General features: G+C 51.5%; 1 protein-coding gene across 1 annotated transcript in view; it reads left to right on the forward strand.

Annotated features, from left to right (window-relative positions):
- Positions 1–498: 498 nt before the first annotated feature.
- NHEJ1 (non-homologous end joining factor 1) overlaps positions 499–17,658 on the forward strand; it is a 127,246-nt gene continuing 110,086 nt past the window's right edge. Inside the window, exons 1-4 of the mRNA XM_034786329.1 lie at positions 499–1,784; positions 3,309–3,518; positions 9,830–9,968; positions 16,040–16,098. Coding sequence (XP_034642220.1) covers positions 1,599–1,784; positions 3,309–3,518; positions 9,830–9,968; positions 16,040–16,098 — 594 coding nt within the window. The 5' untranslated portion in view covers positions 499–1,598. The remainder of the gene's footprint in view (positions 1,785–3,308; positions 3,519–9,829; positions 9,969–16,039; positions 16,099–17,658) is intronic.

Genomic DNA, 17,658 nt, shown 5'->3' on the forward strand with positions numbered 1-17,658 from the left:
CTGGGTGTCTTTCCTCCCAAGTATTTCTCATATGAGGCACATTTGAACAGGAATAAAGGGAAGGAAAAGTTTAAAGCAGTCTGAATAGCAGTCACTTATGTGACACCCACTCATTGAATACGGCATCCTGTCATCCAGTCCCTGGCAATTGGAGGTTTAGGGATCCCTGCAGCAGGGGGCTGGGTCCCTGCCTGTACTGGGGGGATATGATAGAGGTCTATAAGATGATGGCTGGTGTGGAGAGAGTGAATTGGGAAGTGTTATTTACCCCTTCACATAACACAGGAACCAGGGCGCACCCAATGAAATTAATAGGCAGCAGGTTTAAAACAAATATGAGGAAGGACTTCTTTACACAACACACAGCCAACTTCTTTAACTCGCTGCCAGGGGATGTTGTGAAGGCCAAAAGTATAACTGGTTTCAATGCTCTGGAAATCCCTAAACCTCCAACTGCCAGAACCTGGGGCTGCACAATAGGGAATGGATCATTCAATAATTGCCCTGTTCTGTTCATTCCCTCTAAAGTGTCTGGTCCTGGCCACTGTCAGAGACAGAATATTGGCACCTCTATCAATTCCGACAGCATCTCCTAGGAAAAAAGCAGATGGGACTTGAATTTCTAGTGAAAAACAATCCTCAGAACTATTTTTTTTAAGAGAGGGGGGAGTGGGACCCATCTCTTCTCGAGCCATCCTTGTCCTGTATAAAGACACAGAAAGGGGCACAAGCCCATACTTTTTCCTTTGCCAGTCATCTTTAATACTCAAAAGCAGGCTGTGGGGATTATAAGTCCCAGCATGCAATGCTCCATCGTTGGACTAAAGAAGAGAATTGTATGCTGGGAGTTGTTGTCTTTGTAGTACTCTCCTGGGACTGGTTACTATGAAACACAAACCCCTTCACCCTATATGTGATATTTTGATCCAGATTTGTTTGTCCAGCATCTCGTGTGTCGTGGCCCTGATCCCTACTGCGATTCAAATAATAGTTTGCTAGTGGCCCATCTCCTCCTCCAGTTTGTCCTTGCAGTGAGATTATAACTCACTGTTTGTGCTGCCAGGGTAGCGCCTGTGATTGGGAATTCACAAACACTGGATTGGGATGTGCCTATGGGATCTGGCAGGAGGAGAAGCTGGGCCGAAAATGCTGGGCCAAGTACAGAGGTTTCGAAGGTCATCGTTAGCACTGCCCATCTTGTTTCTCTGAGAACCAGCAGTGCATTATTTATTTTAAAATGGAATAGCAACTGCAGTGCAAAATGGCCAAAGAATTGTCTCCTCTGGGCAGACCATTCATTCACTCCTGTAATGGTACATTTCTCCAGCCCACGGGGCCTGTTACCTGTCTTCTGAGCTGCACATGGAAGGAGCTGAGGCCAGGCGTCACTATGAAATGATGCTTGTGTTCAGAGTTGGTTTGGTTTCATCAGCTGCAGGCCTCAGGGCTAGTGTGAGCCAGTGGGGATGCAAAGGTCTCTCAGAGAGGCACGTAAGCTTTCCTGGAGCATGTTCTCTCTAGGGAGTGGGATCTGGTAGAAGTTATGCTCTGCCTTTGCTGGGAGTGCTGCTGTCTAAGCCTGTTTGCTCTCTTGCAGGATGGAGGGCTCCGAGGATCTAGACAGCAACCTCCTGACGCAGCCTTGGGCTTCAGTTTGCTTTGGTGAATCCACTTTTATTGCCAAGGCTTGTTTCAGAGAAACCGGCTACGTCTTGCTGATCTCTGACCTCAGCAGTGTATGGTACGAGCGTGCAGACACGGATGTCGTTGGGAAAAGGTCCAAGGTGAGTCTGGAATGAGGTTTGCAAAATCCACAAACCCCCTTTTATGCATAAGCCAGCTAACATTCCAGCATGGGTTTGTAGAATGCGCAGAGGGGGGATGACCGCTTCAATAGGACTAGGGTAGAAGGCCTTGATGTGGGAAGCCCTACACAGGTCTGCTGATTCCTCTCCATTCTGACCTACAATATTTACTGCTATGCTAGTCCTGGGCTCCTGCACCTAATCTCTGCTGATGTCCCTCAATCCTGATCTGCAGCCTCCCTTCTATTCCAGTCCTGGGTTCCTTCCCCACAGCTCTATCAGTGCCCCTCAGTTCTGAGTCAGCACCTCCGGCTGTTCCAGTCCTGGATCCCTTCTCCTCAGACACTGTACCAAACTGGTGGTTCTGTGATTCTGAGAGAGATCGCTTGGGGTGAGGCCATCAGACGCACTTCCCTTGTAGGCTGGGATGGAAGCTTGTTTCCAGGGGTGCAAGGCCAGTGCACTAGCAGTGTCTCACTCTGGCAGCCTGTCCTCCTTCCCCCATCTTTCTGGTGATTGTGATGCCATAGAATTGGGTATGGCCATCAAGGGAGAGACTGTTGTTAGCTTTAGTGGCCAGGTCAGAGGCTACCAGCAGCTTCCTCTTCAGGACCGCTCCTCCAGGGATGCTACCCTGGCAGTTTCTGCAGCCTCAGTTACATGCTCGTTTTAATGATGTCACTCACATCTTCTATAGTTTCAGAAACAGGCCAGGTAGCACAAGCGACCATCTGCCTCTCTTCTAGGTCCCCTCTGTCTCCGGGCCAAGGGGCAAATGGGAGCAGGGCCTGTTTGGAGCCCCTTGGGGGAACTGTTACCCCGATCACTGGGCTTAATGTTTGAGTATTTTATAGAGTGTGGCGTCTGCTGGGCGGTGGATGGTGATGGGCAGAGGCGTCTTGGCTACTCCCATATACTACAATGGTCGCTTCCCATTTGTCTGTCTTGGCAGGGGGGCTAGGCTGTAACAGTTCCTCAGCCAGCCTGGAGCAGCTGAGAGGTGTCCTAGCGCAGGAGAGCCCTGGGGTGGTAATGGGAGGGCACTGGGATATTGGAGAAGGCATCCCAGGAACCACATGGGGATAAAATTTCATTATGCCCTCTACATCCTGCCCTTTCGAACTCCACCTGCCCAGAGCTGGGGATCTGGTGGGCCAGGAGGAAATGCCCAGATCCCAGGCGTGACGGGCATGGGAGAACTGGTGAGAGAAGTTCTTTGTCGAGCATAGACCAGATGGGTGTCTGTTGCTCTCAGTCCTGCTTGTTCCATTGGAGGCTTTGTTCTGTATTGGCTAAGGGAAGGTGAAGGAGGATGTGTGGCTAAGCTGCCTGCAGTGACAGTCCCAAGGATGGACTGTTAGAGTGGGGAGCCCTGGGACAGAATGAACTGGGATGGACCCTATTTGCTGGGGTTTCTACCCGATCTGAGTGAGCCTAGCATTGGGGTCTCCAGGGTGCCTTGCTGCTCCCACTAGCTGCATCTTTCCATTTGGGCTTTCCTAGGAGCTGAACAAGCGGCTGACAGCCCATGTGTCGTCTTTCCTGAATCGCTTGAGCAACCTGATGTGCCCTTTGCTGGAAGGAAGAGAGAGTGACGCCAACTCCTTCTCCTGCCAACAGACCTCCAGCAAACTCACCATCCATGTGAAAAGTGAGCTCTCCGGACTGCCCTTCTACTGGGATTTCCACTGCCCCGCAGCTGCTGTGGAGATGGTGAGGAAAAGGTTCTGCAATGTGCCAGATGCCTGCCCCTCCTGCTGAGATGCTCAGCAAAACTAGCCAGTTTGATGGGAGCTGAGTTAATTGATTTTAAAAAATCTTGTGGAAGCTTTGGAGTTACCAAGGTGTGCACTAATTGCCTGCATCACCTGGTCTGACCCTTGCTTCCCTCCCCTGCTGTGTGACACAGCCACTTCCTGCTCAGGTCAGACTGTCAGCTCCACGGCCAAGGACTATCTCTTAGGGTTGCCAACCCTCCATGGGGAACAAACATTTAATAATGGGCTCTTCAGCCTAGCAGACAAAAGTAGACTACAATCCAATGGAACACAAGCCAGGAATTAAAGATTAGGCTTTAATTAAAGATAATGTCATGTGATGAAACCTCCCGGGATTTGTCCCGCCCTCCTGTCTCTGCCTGTGTGTGTGTGTGCTGCACCCAGCACAGCAATCGCAATACGCCTAATAATAAAACAGTGCAGCCGGGGGAATGAGCACCAAGCTGGGCGGTAGAAGGGCCTGAGTTCTGCCACCAGCTCTGCCACCGGCTCATTATGTATCTTTGGTCGAGTCACTGCTTTTCTCAGTGCCACAGTTTCACCTCCTGTGGGAAAGAGTATTCTCCCCTCCCCCGCCTCCCAGGGGTGTTGGGGGGATTCCTGAGTTGGTGTTGGTAAAAGCCAAGTACCCTGCCTAGTCCCTGCAGGGATGGGGAGGGAGCTGAAGAGCTGCAGGGCTGTGTAGCACTGTTCTCTAGAGCCACTCATAGATACTAAGGCCAGAAGGGACCATTGTTGAGTATCTAGCATAGGCCATAGCACTGCCTTGTATTCATTCCTTGCATTAATTATTTGTGTGACAATAGCATCTGGAGGCCTCCTCCAGGAGCAGGGCACTGCTGTGTAGGGCGCTGTACAAACACAGGGTCAGAGATGGTCGCTGCTCCAAAGAGCTTGCCATCTAAGTGAGATACAAGAAGTGGATGTAGCAAACAAGGGGAGCTGGGACAAAGATAGTCATTAGCCATGAGCCAATTGGGTATTGGGGGGCCCCCCAAGCCATCTGCCTAGAAGAGGGGAGGGATCTGAAGATGTCCAGGGTGGCGGCTTTATGGACTAGCTCAGTTCCCTGCGTATGGGTCACCATGGAAGAAAGTGCAATGGGACTTGTGGGCGAAGCTGGTGATGGAGCCTGGCATTGCTGGCGGGGTGGAGTGGTGGGGTCGCATGATGAGATACAAGCGAGGAGGAGTAGGGAGAGGCATATGCTTGGTTCCTTAGGTGTCAATCTTGTCCTGCAGTCAAACCTCCATTGGAACTCTCAAGCTAAGCAGAGTTTTGTAGTTTCCAAGGCCAGAAGTGACCATTGTGATAATCTAGTCTGACCTCCTGTCTAGCACAGGTTGGAGAATGCCCCCCACAATCATTCCTAGAGCAGATCTTCTAGAGAAGCAGCCAGTGTTGATTTAAAAATTGTCAGGGATGGAGAATCTACCATGTCCCCAAGTAAGTTGTCCCAATGGTTGATCGCTCTCCCCCATTAAAAATGTACACCTTATTTCCAATCTGAATTTGTCTAGCTTCAACTTCGAGCCATTAGATTGTATTTTACCTTTGTCTGCTAGACTGAAGAGCCCGTTATTAAATATTCGTTCCCCACGTAGGTACTTACAGACTGTGATCAAATCACCTCTTAACCTTCTCTTTGTTAAGCTGAATAGATTGAGCTCCTTGAGTCTGTCAAATCCTGTAATCCTTCTTGTGGCTCTTCTTTGAACCCTCTCCAATGTAAGTTAATGGGGGCCAGGCCTGGGAGGCAAGTCCTAGTCTAAGGAATGTGTAGGTGAAACAAGGAGTGGGGTGGCTGGCTCAGTAAGGAGTAGGGCCCCAGTGTGGTAGTAGGTGGCACGCTATGCTGCCAGGAGTGGGAATGGGGGTGCTCTGTTCTTGGATCCAGTGCTGACCCCAATGCCTTTGTGTGGTGCTAAGCAATGCTGTGCTGCTAGAGGTCTGTGTTTTGGTTGAAACATAAAACTGAGGCTCTGGCCACCTGGTAATGAAAGGTGCTTTGGCTTTGCAGCTAACAGTCCAGCTCTTACAGAGCTTCCGAGTGGCTTTGTTCTCTCCCAAAACTCCTCCTGCAGTTCCAGCTGGGAAACAGGGCTTGCTCACTTCCTGCCAAACTGTTTTGCAGCACTGCTTGATGTTGTCTCATTGGATTCTTTGGTGGGGGATGTGATTCTGGTCTGTGCTTTTATGTCTCCTGACCTTTGTACAATGCTCTGTGTACCTGCGGGATGGAAGAGGCTGTTTGTTTGGGGTAATTACTTTTAGTAGGTGGCACCATGCAAACAGCTAGGAGGCTTCAGTCTGAGATTCCAAACTCGGACCAGAAAGAAAATCAGGAACCAAGCACACCAGGTGCTGGGTTAGTTAGGAACACAAATGGCCAGGCTGGCCCAGAGCAGGGCTCCTCCAGTCCAGTTTCCTACCTCTGACAGAAGCCTGTCCTAGCTGCTCAGAAGGAGGTGCAGGGAACTCTGCAGTGGGCAGTGATGGAATGGCTGTCCCTAGGTCAGAGATTGGCATGTGCCCTGAAGAATGAAGGTTTATAGCCCTGCCAAAAACATTGGGTTTAAAAAACATCCTTATTGTTGTAACTCTGGATGTTCCCATTATCCATATAAATAGCTGATGCTGCTTTGATGATTTCTTGTGGCAATGAGTGCCACAGGCTAATTGAGTGTCTTATGAAAAAGCGTTTCCTTTGATCAATTTTGAATTCACTGCTTTTCAGTTTAATTGGATGTAGGGGTGTGTACAGGAATAAAAATTTGGTCACTTTTGGAGGGGCACTTCCTGTGCCCCCATGGCCAGAGGAGCTAGTTCTCCCCCCCTTCCGGCCGCTGGAGAAGCTCACTCTCTCCTGGCAGCCAGAGGAGCTGGATCTGCCCTGTGGCCCCAGGGCTGGAGGAGCTGCCCTGGCCCCAGTATTGCCCTAGCTCCAGAAGAGTTTTGTGCCCCTCACTGATGGGTGGCTTGCCCCTGCTTGTCCTCTTGCACACACCCCTGTTGGGACGTTCCCTTGTTCTTTTATAGAACAAATTGGCCTGTGAGGGCTTCACTTCCAGCTTTCTCAGTGGCTCTGCAGGTGAGGAGTGTATTCGTCCACAGTGGTATGCATAGGGGAGATTTGTGGCATTCTTTGCTCTTACATACAATTGTCTTTAAAGCTGTGTGTTCTCTGTAGCTTGATTAAATTGTAGTGGTGTCCAGTGTGCACCAGAGGGTGCTGTGCACCTAACTAATAATTGTTGCTAGTCAACAGAGGCAGCTGAGAGGCAAGTGATGGATGGATTTGTGACGTGCCCTAGAGAAGCTGAGGCAGCTGTATCTGGGAAGGGGCCTCCTAGGCAGGTTGTGAGTGCCGCTTGCTGGGACAGTGCGTGTGCGTGTTCCACTCTGCTGCAAAATTTGTTGTAATACCATGTACAAAACAAACTCCCTATCTGTTCAGCATGACTGTGGAAGGGGGGGACAGGACAGCTAGCAAGAGGACAGGATGAGGCTCCCTGGCGAGGCCCCTTTAAAGGGCATTGGCCCTTTGATCAGACCAATATTGGACCTGCCTGAAAGTTCTGATGTGGGTTTGAAATATCTGCACTTAAAATTCTCCCCTTTTTCTTTAAAAAGAGCAGAGCTGGGGTCTCAGGCCCATGGCTAGTGGGACAGACGTCCTCAGAATCCATCCATGTGGTGGGCACCTATTGACCCACTGGCAATGCCAGGGACTGAAAGGGTGATGAGGCTGGACAGAGCTCACCCCACAGGCTCCTCCTCCCTAGCAGAGTTGTAAGTTGTTGTCTGTGTGCAGGGGTGGAGCTACTCCAGGCTGTGCCTTTTCTGGGGTACATGGAGGAGTCAGTCTCCCGCTGCCATTGCAGCTCCTTTCACCAGCCCTGAAATCCTTTTACAAACAACAAATGGGGCCTACCAAAACCCGCCCCGTCTGTCAGTGCCCGCTGCTGGCTGTCCAGCAGCAAGACCTTCCCAGAGCCGTGCCCATCTCTGCTGGTGCACAGGTGGAGAAGTAACAAAAGGGGAGCCATGTTAGCTCTGGTTCCATTAAGAGCACAGGATGTGGGGCAGACCCATGCTGCTCACCTGGGCCAGGACACATGACTCTGGAAAGACATTCTCCTGCCCTTCAAAGAGGGTATGAATCCCACAGCGTTATCGGAGTGATAGAGCGAGCTGTGAACCAGCAGCTGCCACTGTCCTGTTAGTTCATATTGTGATTAATGTTTGTAAAGCACTTAGGCGATGAGAAGTATTGTATAATGCTAAGTGCTACTGTTAGCAATGCAGGAACGGGGCCCAGGCTTTGCTCAGCTGCTCCCCAAGAATCTGAGGCCTGTGCTGAACTGGCCTAGAGTGGAGCAGATTGCTCCCGCCCTCAGATCTGCAAGTGGAGGGATGGCCCATGGGGACCACAGGTCCCAGCATCTTGACCCGAGTGGAGGCCGTATTGCATTTTGGGACCTGTAGTGTCCATGGCTTGAACCTTTGGCTGAAAGAGGAGGGAGGCTGCAGAACTCAACCCCCCAGCTCTCTGCAGTGAGTGTGCCATGGATGCAGGGCCTCTCCGCGTTGTGGTGTCCTGACAGTGATGCCGTATTCACTATATCCCCATGTCCGGGGCTTGGGTTTGCTGATAAGAATGCAGCACAGAATGAGTAGGGTTTTGTCAGACAGGCTCTGAGGGTGCATTGGGCCCTGCTGCATAGGTCGTGCCCAGGCTATCCCACAGATGACAGTGAGGGGGCTGTTCCCTGTGTCCATCTCACTGGAGTTGCTGGGTTAGATGGTCCATTGGGAGCAGAGCTCGGCCTGGCCTGACTTGAACCCCTCTGACGTGAGGGCCAGGAAGCTGCAGAGAGAGTGTGTCCCCTGGAGACAGTGCCCTTGGGGCGAGGCGGAGCAGGGTTCATCCAATGCACACTGAGGAATAGGGCAGGACCCTCTGCACTGAGCAGTGGCGGATTAATGATTTTGCCGCCCCCAGCCTCATATGAACTTGTTTTAGTTTTTTTACAAATTCGTTTGAACTAAAATGAATCTAAATATCATTAAAATAATTGAACATTTACAAGTTTTATTATAAATAAAATTACAAGTACAGCGGATCCTTGCTTGAACGCGCGTCTGTATAGGGCGATTTCGCTTATAGCGTGGGACTGCGCATGGATCCAAAACTGAGAACTGCTTAATTTCTTCCTTCCGGTCATATTATTAACGCTTAGGATTCTTGTGAGTATGTTTACTAAATGGTGTCGCGCCGTCATTTGGTGGTTTCAATACGCGCTATGATTGGTAGAATCGCGGCGTCACTGATGCCGCGATTACAAAAATGCTGCTATTATAAATTTGCTGCCCCTGCAAATTTGCCGCCCTAGGCCTAGGCCTTGTCGGCCTAGGCGGTAATACGCTGCTGGCACTGAGAGGCCTTGGGCAAGGATGAGGTGGCCTGGACTGGGTGCATGGGGGGCAGCAGCAAGGGCCTGGATAGGATTTGGGGGTAGAGATTCCTCATGCCTTTGATCTCATCTTCCTGTGATCTTCCTCTGTTTCCTCAAGCTGCAATTTGACAGCACGGTTCCTTTTACTTTTTATTATTTTTTTAGTCCCAGCCATGTCTGTTTCCGGTGTCAGAAGTCACGTCGGGGCCCACAGGGGCTGGGGGGGCATGAGGCTCAGAGGGGCCTGTTTGTGCTGCTTACAGAAGCTCTCAGTGGGCTGATCAGACCGAAGGAGTTTGTTGTTGTCTCCTGCCACTCCCATAGCTGTCTGTGGAGTTGGAGTGTCTCCTATATTGAACCTTCTCCACCATATGTCCATCTTGTTCCTCACTGCCTGTGCTGTTTTGTACAGCGCCTCTTGCTGGCAGAGGCTGGGACTGGGGTAGATGGAAGTTATCCCACAGTTAGAGCTCCTGCCCCCTTCTCTACAGCTCCTTTCACAGCCAACATTTCTATACCATTCCCTACAGTGCCTCCTACTGGGAGAGGCAGGGATGGCAGAGACCTCCCTGCACAACCTGTTCCATAGAGTGCCTCTTGCTGGTAGATGCTGGAGTGGCAGACAGGCATTCCTGTGATTGGTGAGCGCTGAGAAGTCCTGAGTAAACTCTGGTTATAGCTCTTGCTAATACATTGCTGCTGTCGACTGACCTGCTTCAACCACTTTTGTTCTAGAAACAGTTTAAGTCCCCTTCTTGGCCTTCCCTGTTTTGTCTTTCCCACCCAGATTTCCCGTCATCTTGTGCGGCCCCTCATCAGGATGAGCCTGTCATTGCAGTACCAGCTGCAAGAGCTGGCATCTCTCCTGGTGCAGAAGGATGCTGAGATTGAAGACTACAGGGAGAGCGGGGCTGCTCTCAGCAGAGGTATGGAGGGCTGTTCCACTCCTGGGGAAAGCAGGGCTGGAGAGAGCAGGGAGTGAGTTTCCTTCCCTGCACAGGGTTGGCACCAAGTGCTCAGTCTGGCTGTTGCCCAACGAGGCTTGTGTTTCATGTTCAGCTGCTACAGCAGTCAGACAGTAGCCAGAAGCCTTGGGAGTAGTCCCCGGGGGAGAGGGGGAGGGGGAATGGACGTTGACCAGTAGCCGAAGGACTTGGGAAGTCGCCAAGGGGCTCTTTGCTTTACTTAGAGTACCTGGCTGTTTACCAGGAGCCTGGATTCGAGGCCAGCTAGTGAAGGAACTGGAGCGGAGTCAGGCTTTTTTCCCACATGCAGTAGCTTGCAGAGCACTTGGAGAGGAACCAGGGGCTCCCGGCTCTTCCCCTCAGCTTCCTTAGAAGAACATGGGAAGCGTGGCTGTACGCATGGTCTGTTTCCAGTGTGGAGCCTCTGAGATGTTAATGAGGGGCCTGGGTTTAATCCCCAGCTGGCAGAGCACAGTGATATAAGGACTGGCGGCGGGTGGGTGGAGTCCCTCGTGATTAGAAGGGGTTCTGGGTCCCACCCTCAGCTGGCGATGCCTCTGGCGTGTGGATTCGGTTCACAGCTGGCAGAGGCTCCGCACGTGTTGGGCTGGAGGGCAGTGTTAACGAAGGGGGGAGAGGGGGATGCTCTGCTTTTCACCAGCCTGGCCTGATTTCCTCAAAGAGCTTCCCTTGCACATCAGAGGGCTTCTATGGTCCAGACCAGCTCCCCGGGATCCACTAAGTAGCTGGGAACTGGCCTAGTGCTGCTTGTCTGACACACTGCTCTCTGCATGCGGCGCGGGCCTGAGAACGGAGAGCAGGCTGTTTCGTTGGTTATTTATACAGCCCCCTTGGTAAGTGCAGTGCTGGAAACTGATGTCAGGTGCTCCAGGCTCTGTAATCTCAGTGATTCCAGCTCAGACTTGCTCTCCTTACTAGTGGCGAGGGTTTTCCTACTAACTGGTGCCACAAATGCCCACTGGAAGGTGAGGGGTGAGCTGGGGCCTTTAAGGATGACTGGAAAAAGGCTAATGTAGTGTCCATCTTTAAAAAAGGGAAGGAGGAGGGTCTGGGGGGCTACAGGCCAGGCAGCCTCACCTCAATCCCTGGAAAAATCATGGAGCAGGTCCTCAAGGAATCCATTTTGAAGCACTTAGAGGAGAGGAAAGTGATCAGGAACTGTCGGCATGGATTCACCAAGGGCAAGTTATGCCTGACTAACCTAATTGCCTTCTATGATGAGATAACTGGCTCTGTGGGTGAGGGGAAAGCAGTGGACGTGTTATTCCTTGACTTTAGCAAAGCTTTTGATACGGTCTCCCACAGTATTCTTGCCGGCAAGTTAAAGAAGTATGGGCTGGATGAATGGACTGTAAGGTGGATAGAAAGCTGGCTAGATCGTCGGGCTCAACGGGTAGTGATCAAAGGCTCGATGTCTAGTTGGCAGCTGGTATCAAGCGGAGTGCCCCAAGGGTCGGTCCTGGGGCCAGATTTGTTCAGAATCTTCATTAATGATCTGGAGGATGGCGTGGATTGCACCCTCAGCAAGTTTGCAGATGACACTAAACTGGGAGGAGTGGTAGATACGCTAGAGGGTAGGGACAGGATACAGAGGGGCCTAGACAAATTAGTGGATTGAGCCAAAAGAAATCTGATGTGGTTCAACAAGGACAAGTGCAGAGTCCTGCACTTAGGACGGAAGAATCCCATGCACTGCTACAGAACGGGGACCGAGTGACTAGGCAGCAGTTCTGCAGAAAACGACCTAGGGGTTACAGTGGAGGAGAAGCTGGATATGAGTCGACAGTGTGTCCTTGTTGCCAAGAAGGCTGATGGCATTTTGGGCTGTATAAGTAGGGGCATCGCCAGCAGCTCGAGGGACGTAATAGTTCCCCTTTATTCGACATTGGTGAGGCCTCATCTGGAGTACTGTGTCCAGTTTTGGGCCCCACACTACAAGAAGGATGTGGAAAAATTGGAAAGAGTTCAGTGGAGGGCAACAAAAATGATTAGGGGTCTGGAGCACATGACTTATGAGGAGAGGCTGAGGGAACTGGGATTGTTTAGTCTGCAGAAGAGAAGAATGAGGGGGGATTTGATAGCTGCTTTCAACTACCTGAAGGGGGGTTCCAAAGAGGATGGATCTAGACTGTTCTCAGTGGTAGCACAAGATAGAACAAGGAGTAAGGGTCTCAAGTTGCAGTGGGGGAGGTTTAGGTTGGATATTAGGAAACACTATTTCACTAGGAGGGTGGTGAAGCACTGGAATGGGTTCCCTAGGGAGGTGGTGGAATCTCCTTCCTTACAGGTGTTTAAGGCCCGGCTTGACAAAGCCCTGTCTGGGAGGATTTAGTTGGGGTTGATTCTGCTTTGAGCAGGGGGTTGGACTAGATACCTCCTGAGGTCCCTTCCAACCCTGAACTTCTATGATTCTAAGGCTTGTGCATCACCCCAGGAATAGGGATTGTGCAGGGCGATTCCCTTTCGCAGCGACACCTGCTGCCTCCCTTGGGGGGTGGGTGTGAGTAAGGGCAGCGCACGGCCTGTGCTTGGAACTAGGTTAGCACGTGAGTCAGACCAGACTCCGGCACCCTCTGGTGTTGCTGTGCTGGATCTTCAGGGCTCATGGGAGTCCAAAGAAGCTTATCTGTGGGTGTAGAATCAGCAGGTATGCTTGATGCAGGAGCCAGCAAGGGGGCTGGAGGTGTCATTCTCCAGTCACTTTGTGCCCACCCAGCACCTCAAAGGGGTTCCTTAATATGACATGAGGTGCAGGGCTTCCCACCAGCAGTGTTTGTCCCATTGTTGGCAGATGGAGCAATCACCTGATCCGCTCTTGAGGAACAGTTCATGGTGGTGGAGGAGAAATGATGGCCTGGAGCTAGATACAAGGCCAGGCAAGCCAGGTATTGGGACCAACCTCCGGTGGTCTCGCTGGGACGCCCTCAGGGGCCCATGTCCATGGTTCCACAGAACGGCTGGCTTTCCTGTTTGCAGGAGTAGGAAAGAGGAGCTCCTGCCCTTGGGTGATGGCATGACTGCAGTAGGATGAGGAGACCACATCTGTACGCAGTATTCAAGATGTGGGCGTACCATGGATTTATACAAGGGCAATAAGATATTCTCCATCTTATTCTCTATCCTTTTTGAATGATTCCTAACGTCCTGTTTGCTTTTTTGACTGCCGCTGCACACTGCGTGGACATCTTCAGAGAACTATCCACGATCTATTTCCTGATTAGTTGTAGCTAAATTATCCCCCATCATATTGTATGTATAGTTGGGGTTATTTTTTCCAATGTGCATTACTTTACATTTATCCACATTCAAGTATCAGGGGGTAGCCGTGTTAGTCTGTATCTACAAAAACAACAAGGAGTCTGGTGGCACCTTAAAAACTAACAGATTTATTTGGGCATAAGCTTTTGCGGGTAAAAACTTCACTTCTTCAGATGCAACAAGTGAGGTTTTTACCCATGAAAGCTTATGCCCAAATAAATCTGTTAGTTTTTAAGGTGCCACTGGACTCCTTGTTGTATTTATCCACATTAAATTTCATTTGCCATTTTGTTGCCCAATCACTTAGTTTTGTGGGATCTTTTTGACTTCTGGCTTCAGAGCTGCATGGTGGGATACCACTGCAGGGTGCAGGGGAAGATAGCGGGCCTCGCTCTGAGGCAGTAGTCTCTGGGTAAAGGAGTGGGAGCAGCAGGAGACCCTCCCCCACCCTCAGCTGGGCTGCAGAGGAAGCTTGAAACGGCCGTCACCATTTTTTTGGGACACACCAAAATGTATGTGTTTGCCTCTTGCTTCTGCTGCGGGGGGGTGGTTCTAGGGCAGCACAACGGCTTCCAGTGGGCTGGGGAGCAACAAACTTAGCCTGAGGTGCAGGCAATGATGGGGATGTGGGGAGAGTGCTGCCTACAGGCTGCGGGGGGCTCCAGCTGCAGGTAGCCTCCCCCTCATGGTCAGTGCTAGCCAAAGCCTTCAGCATTTCTGTGAGGTGCATAGGCCTCGCTCCTTGGCTCGTGTGCCGAGATGGGGCCCACTGTGGAAGTGCTGCTCTACGCAGCCAGAACATCTCCCCATCCATTTGGGGACAGTTGTGTGGCGGGTGGGGGTGCCTCTCCCCAGGAATGTAATGGCAACAGTCATTCCTGAGCCCCCTTGCTGCAACACAGAGTCACTGGGAACAGGGAGCTCCACACTGCAGGGTACTCCTCACCCAGCCATCCCGGGGAGCTGGCCGTAGGTCCTTGGACCCATCTGCCCTGGGCTGGGAGCCGTGTTTACTGAACTGCAGGAAACCCCAAAGGCTGGAGCATGTTTTCAAACTTGCAGACAGTGCTGAAGCGAGTTTGCCCAAGGGGCCTTTGAAACCCGGTGCTGTCTCAGGGCAGACAGCTGTAGCCCCAGCGAGGGTGGGGCCTTCAGCCGCTGGGCTGGGGCTGCTTTGCTGAAATGGCGACTGTCATTAGGAAAGGGCTTTCTCGTGGTGTTTCCCAGCTGACTGCTGCTGAGGTGCAAATCTGCCCTCATTCAGGCCTCAGGGGCTGTCTTCTTCATGTTGCCATGGTTACTAGTGGGTTTCCTGAGAAGGTTTCCCCACCACCCTGAGTGACCTGGAGGGGCTCCTGCTGTGCCGTCATGGCTTGGCCCTCTAAAGATGCTGCCTTTGGCGGGACACAACTGAGAGTATCAATTCAGGACAAATTACTCAGAGCAGGGCAGTCACAGCCCAAGGTTGGGGTCCTTCACTACTGAGGCAAACCAAACTAGCCAAACAGAGAGGACTTCAGTCTTACCCCTCTGGCTAACCATAAGTCATACAAGCAATTCCCTCAGACACTCCAGTTTCCCAGTATTGCCACCAGTGCCACTTGTTATGGGATCAAATAGTTATGAAAACCAATACCCCAGTAAAAGAAAAAAGGTTCTCCCGATCCCAAAGGACCAAGCCCCAGACCAATATACAAGTCAGATCTTACCCACAAATCACGCTGTTGCCAATCCTTTAGAATCTAAAATCTAAAGGTTTATTCATAAAAGGAAAAAGATAGAGATGAGAGCTAGAATTGGTTAAATGGAATCAATTCCATACAGTAATGGCAAAGTTCTTGGTTCAGGCTTGTAGCAGTGATGGAATAAACTGCAGGTTCAAATCAAGTCTCTGGAACATCCCCAGCTTGGATGGGTCATTCAGTCCTTTGTTCAGAGCAGTTTGTAGCAAAGTCCCTCCAGAGGTAAGAAGCAGGATTGAAGAGAAGATGCAGCTGCCTTTTACAGTCCTTTTGCCATGTGGCCTCTGCTTCCTTTGTCCCAAACACAAGCTGCCCAGCACATGTCATGAAAAAACCTTACAGTCCTGTCCATAGGCCTGTCCCTGCTTTGCTGAGTCACAGGGTGTAGTTGCCGTCTCTCAATGGGTCAGTTGTGTCGCTGATGGTCCTTAATGGGCCATCCAGCAGGCTAGGCAGTGCTGACACCAAATTGTCTGGGGTGTCTCCCAGAAACACAGCACAAGTTTGAAATACAGACAGTCTAGAGCCAATACTTACAACTTTAAATACAAAAATGATCCATGCACCCAGATAGCATCATCGTAACCAGCAAACCAGAACCTTGTCATAGACACCTCACTTGACAACCTTTGTACAATATTTGCTGCAAATATATAACAGTGGTTGCAACAATGATCTATATGGTCACAGTTCATGTCAATGTCACAGGCCCGGAGAAATGTCTGGGCAATGCTTGTCAGCCGCCAAGCTCTCCTTGGCTTTAATGCTTTCCTAATGGGCCCTGGTGCCAGGGCTGATGCGTACTGGGGTTCCCTCTCTCCTGACTGGCGCTGCCAGTGTCCTGTGTAGGTGTTACATGGCCTAGTAGCTCCCCCAGATTATTCAATAAACAATAAAAAAACAGGCACCCTCTCCTTTCATCTCCCTGTCACAGAGAGTGCGGGTAGCGAGCTGGGGTGTTTGGCCAGGCTGGTGCTGCCCGCCCTGCTTACACTCCCATCTCTCTTGCAGGACGCCTGAGGACCGCGCCCTTCCAGGAGAAATCATTTCTGCAGAAGTTTGTGGATGAGGTAGGGAAAGATGCTGCTGTGTGTTAGTGGAAAGAGGTCCTGAGTGTGTTTATGTCAACACACCTTGGCCCGCTCGGCTGAGCACGGCCCAGCGCCCCGGGCCGTCGCCGGTTCGGCTTAGTGTGCTGTGGTATGCAAGGGGTAGCATGGCCTGGTGTGGTTGGTGACTTTTGGGCAGTGTGTTGAGGCAGACAAAGCCATGGCCGGCTTGAGCCAATGCAGCACAATGGGCCTGGGTCTCACTCTGGTCCTGATGTGACAAATGAGCAGCTGCTGCCTTTGCAATTCCAAACGCTTGCGTCTGTCTCTGGGGTTATGTGGAGAGGTGGCCTGTTGGGAGACTAGCTGGGACCATCCTGGCTCCCCCTTGTGACTGAGCCCTAAAATAACATAACATTCAGCTCAGCCCTTCTCCCCAAGCTGGGTTGCTCCTAGGGCTCCTCTCAGCCCACATCCTATATCCTCTCCCTCTCCTGGAGCTGCTCCCACCTTCCTTCTGTCCAGATGGGTAATGATCAACTCACCTCCGTGAGTCAGCAGAACCCACTTAACACTCCCAGTAGGATCGCTAACTGGTGGTGGGGACTCAGGAAAACCCTGCCATGCGGCTGCAGACAGATGCCTAGCATGCTCCCCTCTCCCACGTGGAAGGCCTGTGCAGAAAGGGCTACAGTCACAGAAGGGTGGACACGTGCTCGAAGCAGACCTGCATGTTCGCACACAAACTGGTGATGATATCCCCAGGAAGATGTTCCCCTTAATGTTTGAATTGGAAAGACATTGCTGTTATCTAGGTGAAATGTGCAGAGTCACTGGCCGAGCCACTGGGGAATGCTGCCTTCCGAGCTGGCTGCATTTTTGTTGCTCCTTGTGTGGCATTTTGGGGTGGGCAGCTAGTTGCCCGGACTGTGGCAGAGGCAGAGCAGGAATGGATGGTGGCTGCCTGGGTCTGTGGGGCTCTCTGGAAGGAGCAGGTTGGGGGGCAGCTCTCTCCCTGCTGAGGGTTAATACTTGCTAAGTGCTCCTGTTGCCTGTATTCAGAGGAGTGACACGTACAGGGAAGTGGAGTGATTGCTCAATGCCACTGGCTGGGACAGTGCGTCCCTGTCTCAGTATTGCCTCTGGGATCCAGCTCTGGGTCCTTGGACTTGGTCTGTTTCATTGGCAGAGAGATCTGAGAAGCCAGCACACAAGTCAGAGGCACAGCTGGGTGTGCGTGTGCTGTCAGTCCTGTTCCTCCGTCCCGCTGCCTGTGCTCCCTGCGTGTGCTGTTAGCGCGGAGCAGGGGCGGCCAACCTGAACCCGAGAAGGAGCCAAAGAGCCACAGTAATACGTCAGCAGCCCCCCCATCAGCTCCCACCTGCCGGCAGCCCCCATTCAAAACTGCCTTTACTCCTCTTCTAGTTAAACCAGCTGCCTCCTGAGGTGAGATGTAGAGCAAGGGCCAAGGAGGCTGCCGTCCAGCTTCGTTTGCTGCTGACAGCTAGGTGACTCGTGCTCTGTCTGGCATTCCTGCAATTGTTTGGCTTTTTCTCAAAAGTTTTTTACTGGCTAGTTGTT

This window comes from Trachemys scripta, chromosome 11 (assembly GCF_013100865.1).
Source record: "Trachemys scripta elegans isolate TJP31775 chromosome 11, CAS_Tse_1.0, whole genome shotgun sequence".
NCBI classification, from domain to species: domain Eukaryota; kingdom Metazoa; phylum Chordata; order Testudines; family Emydidae; genus Trachemys; species Trachemys scripta.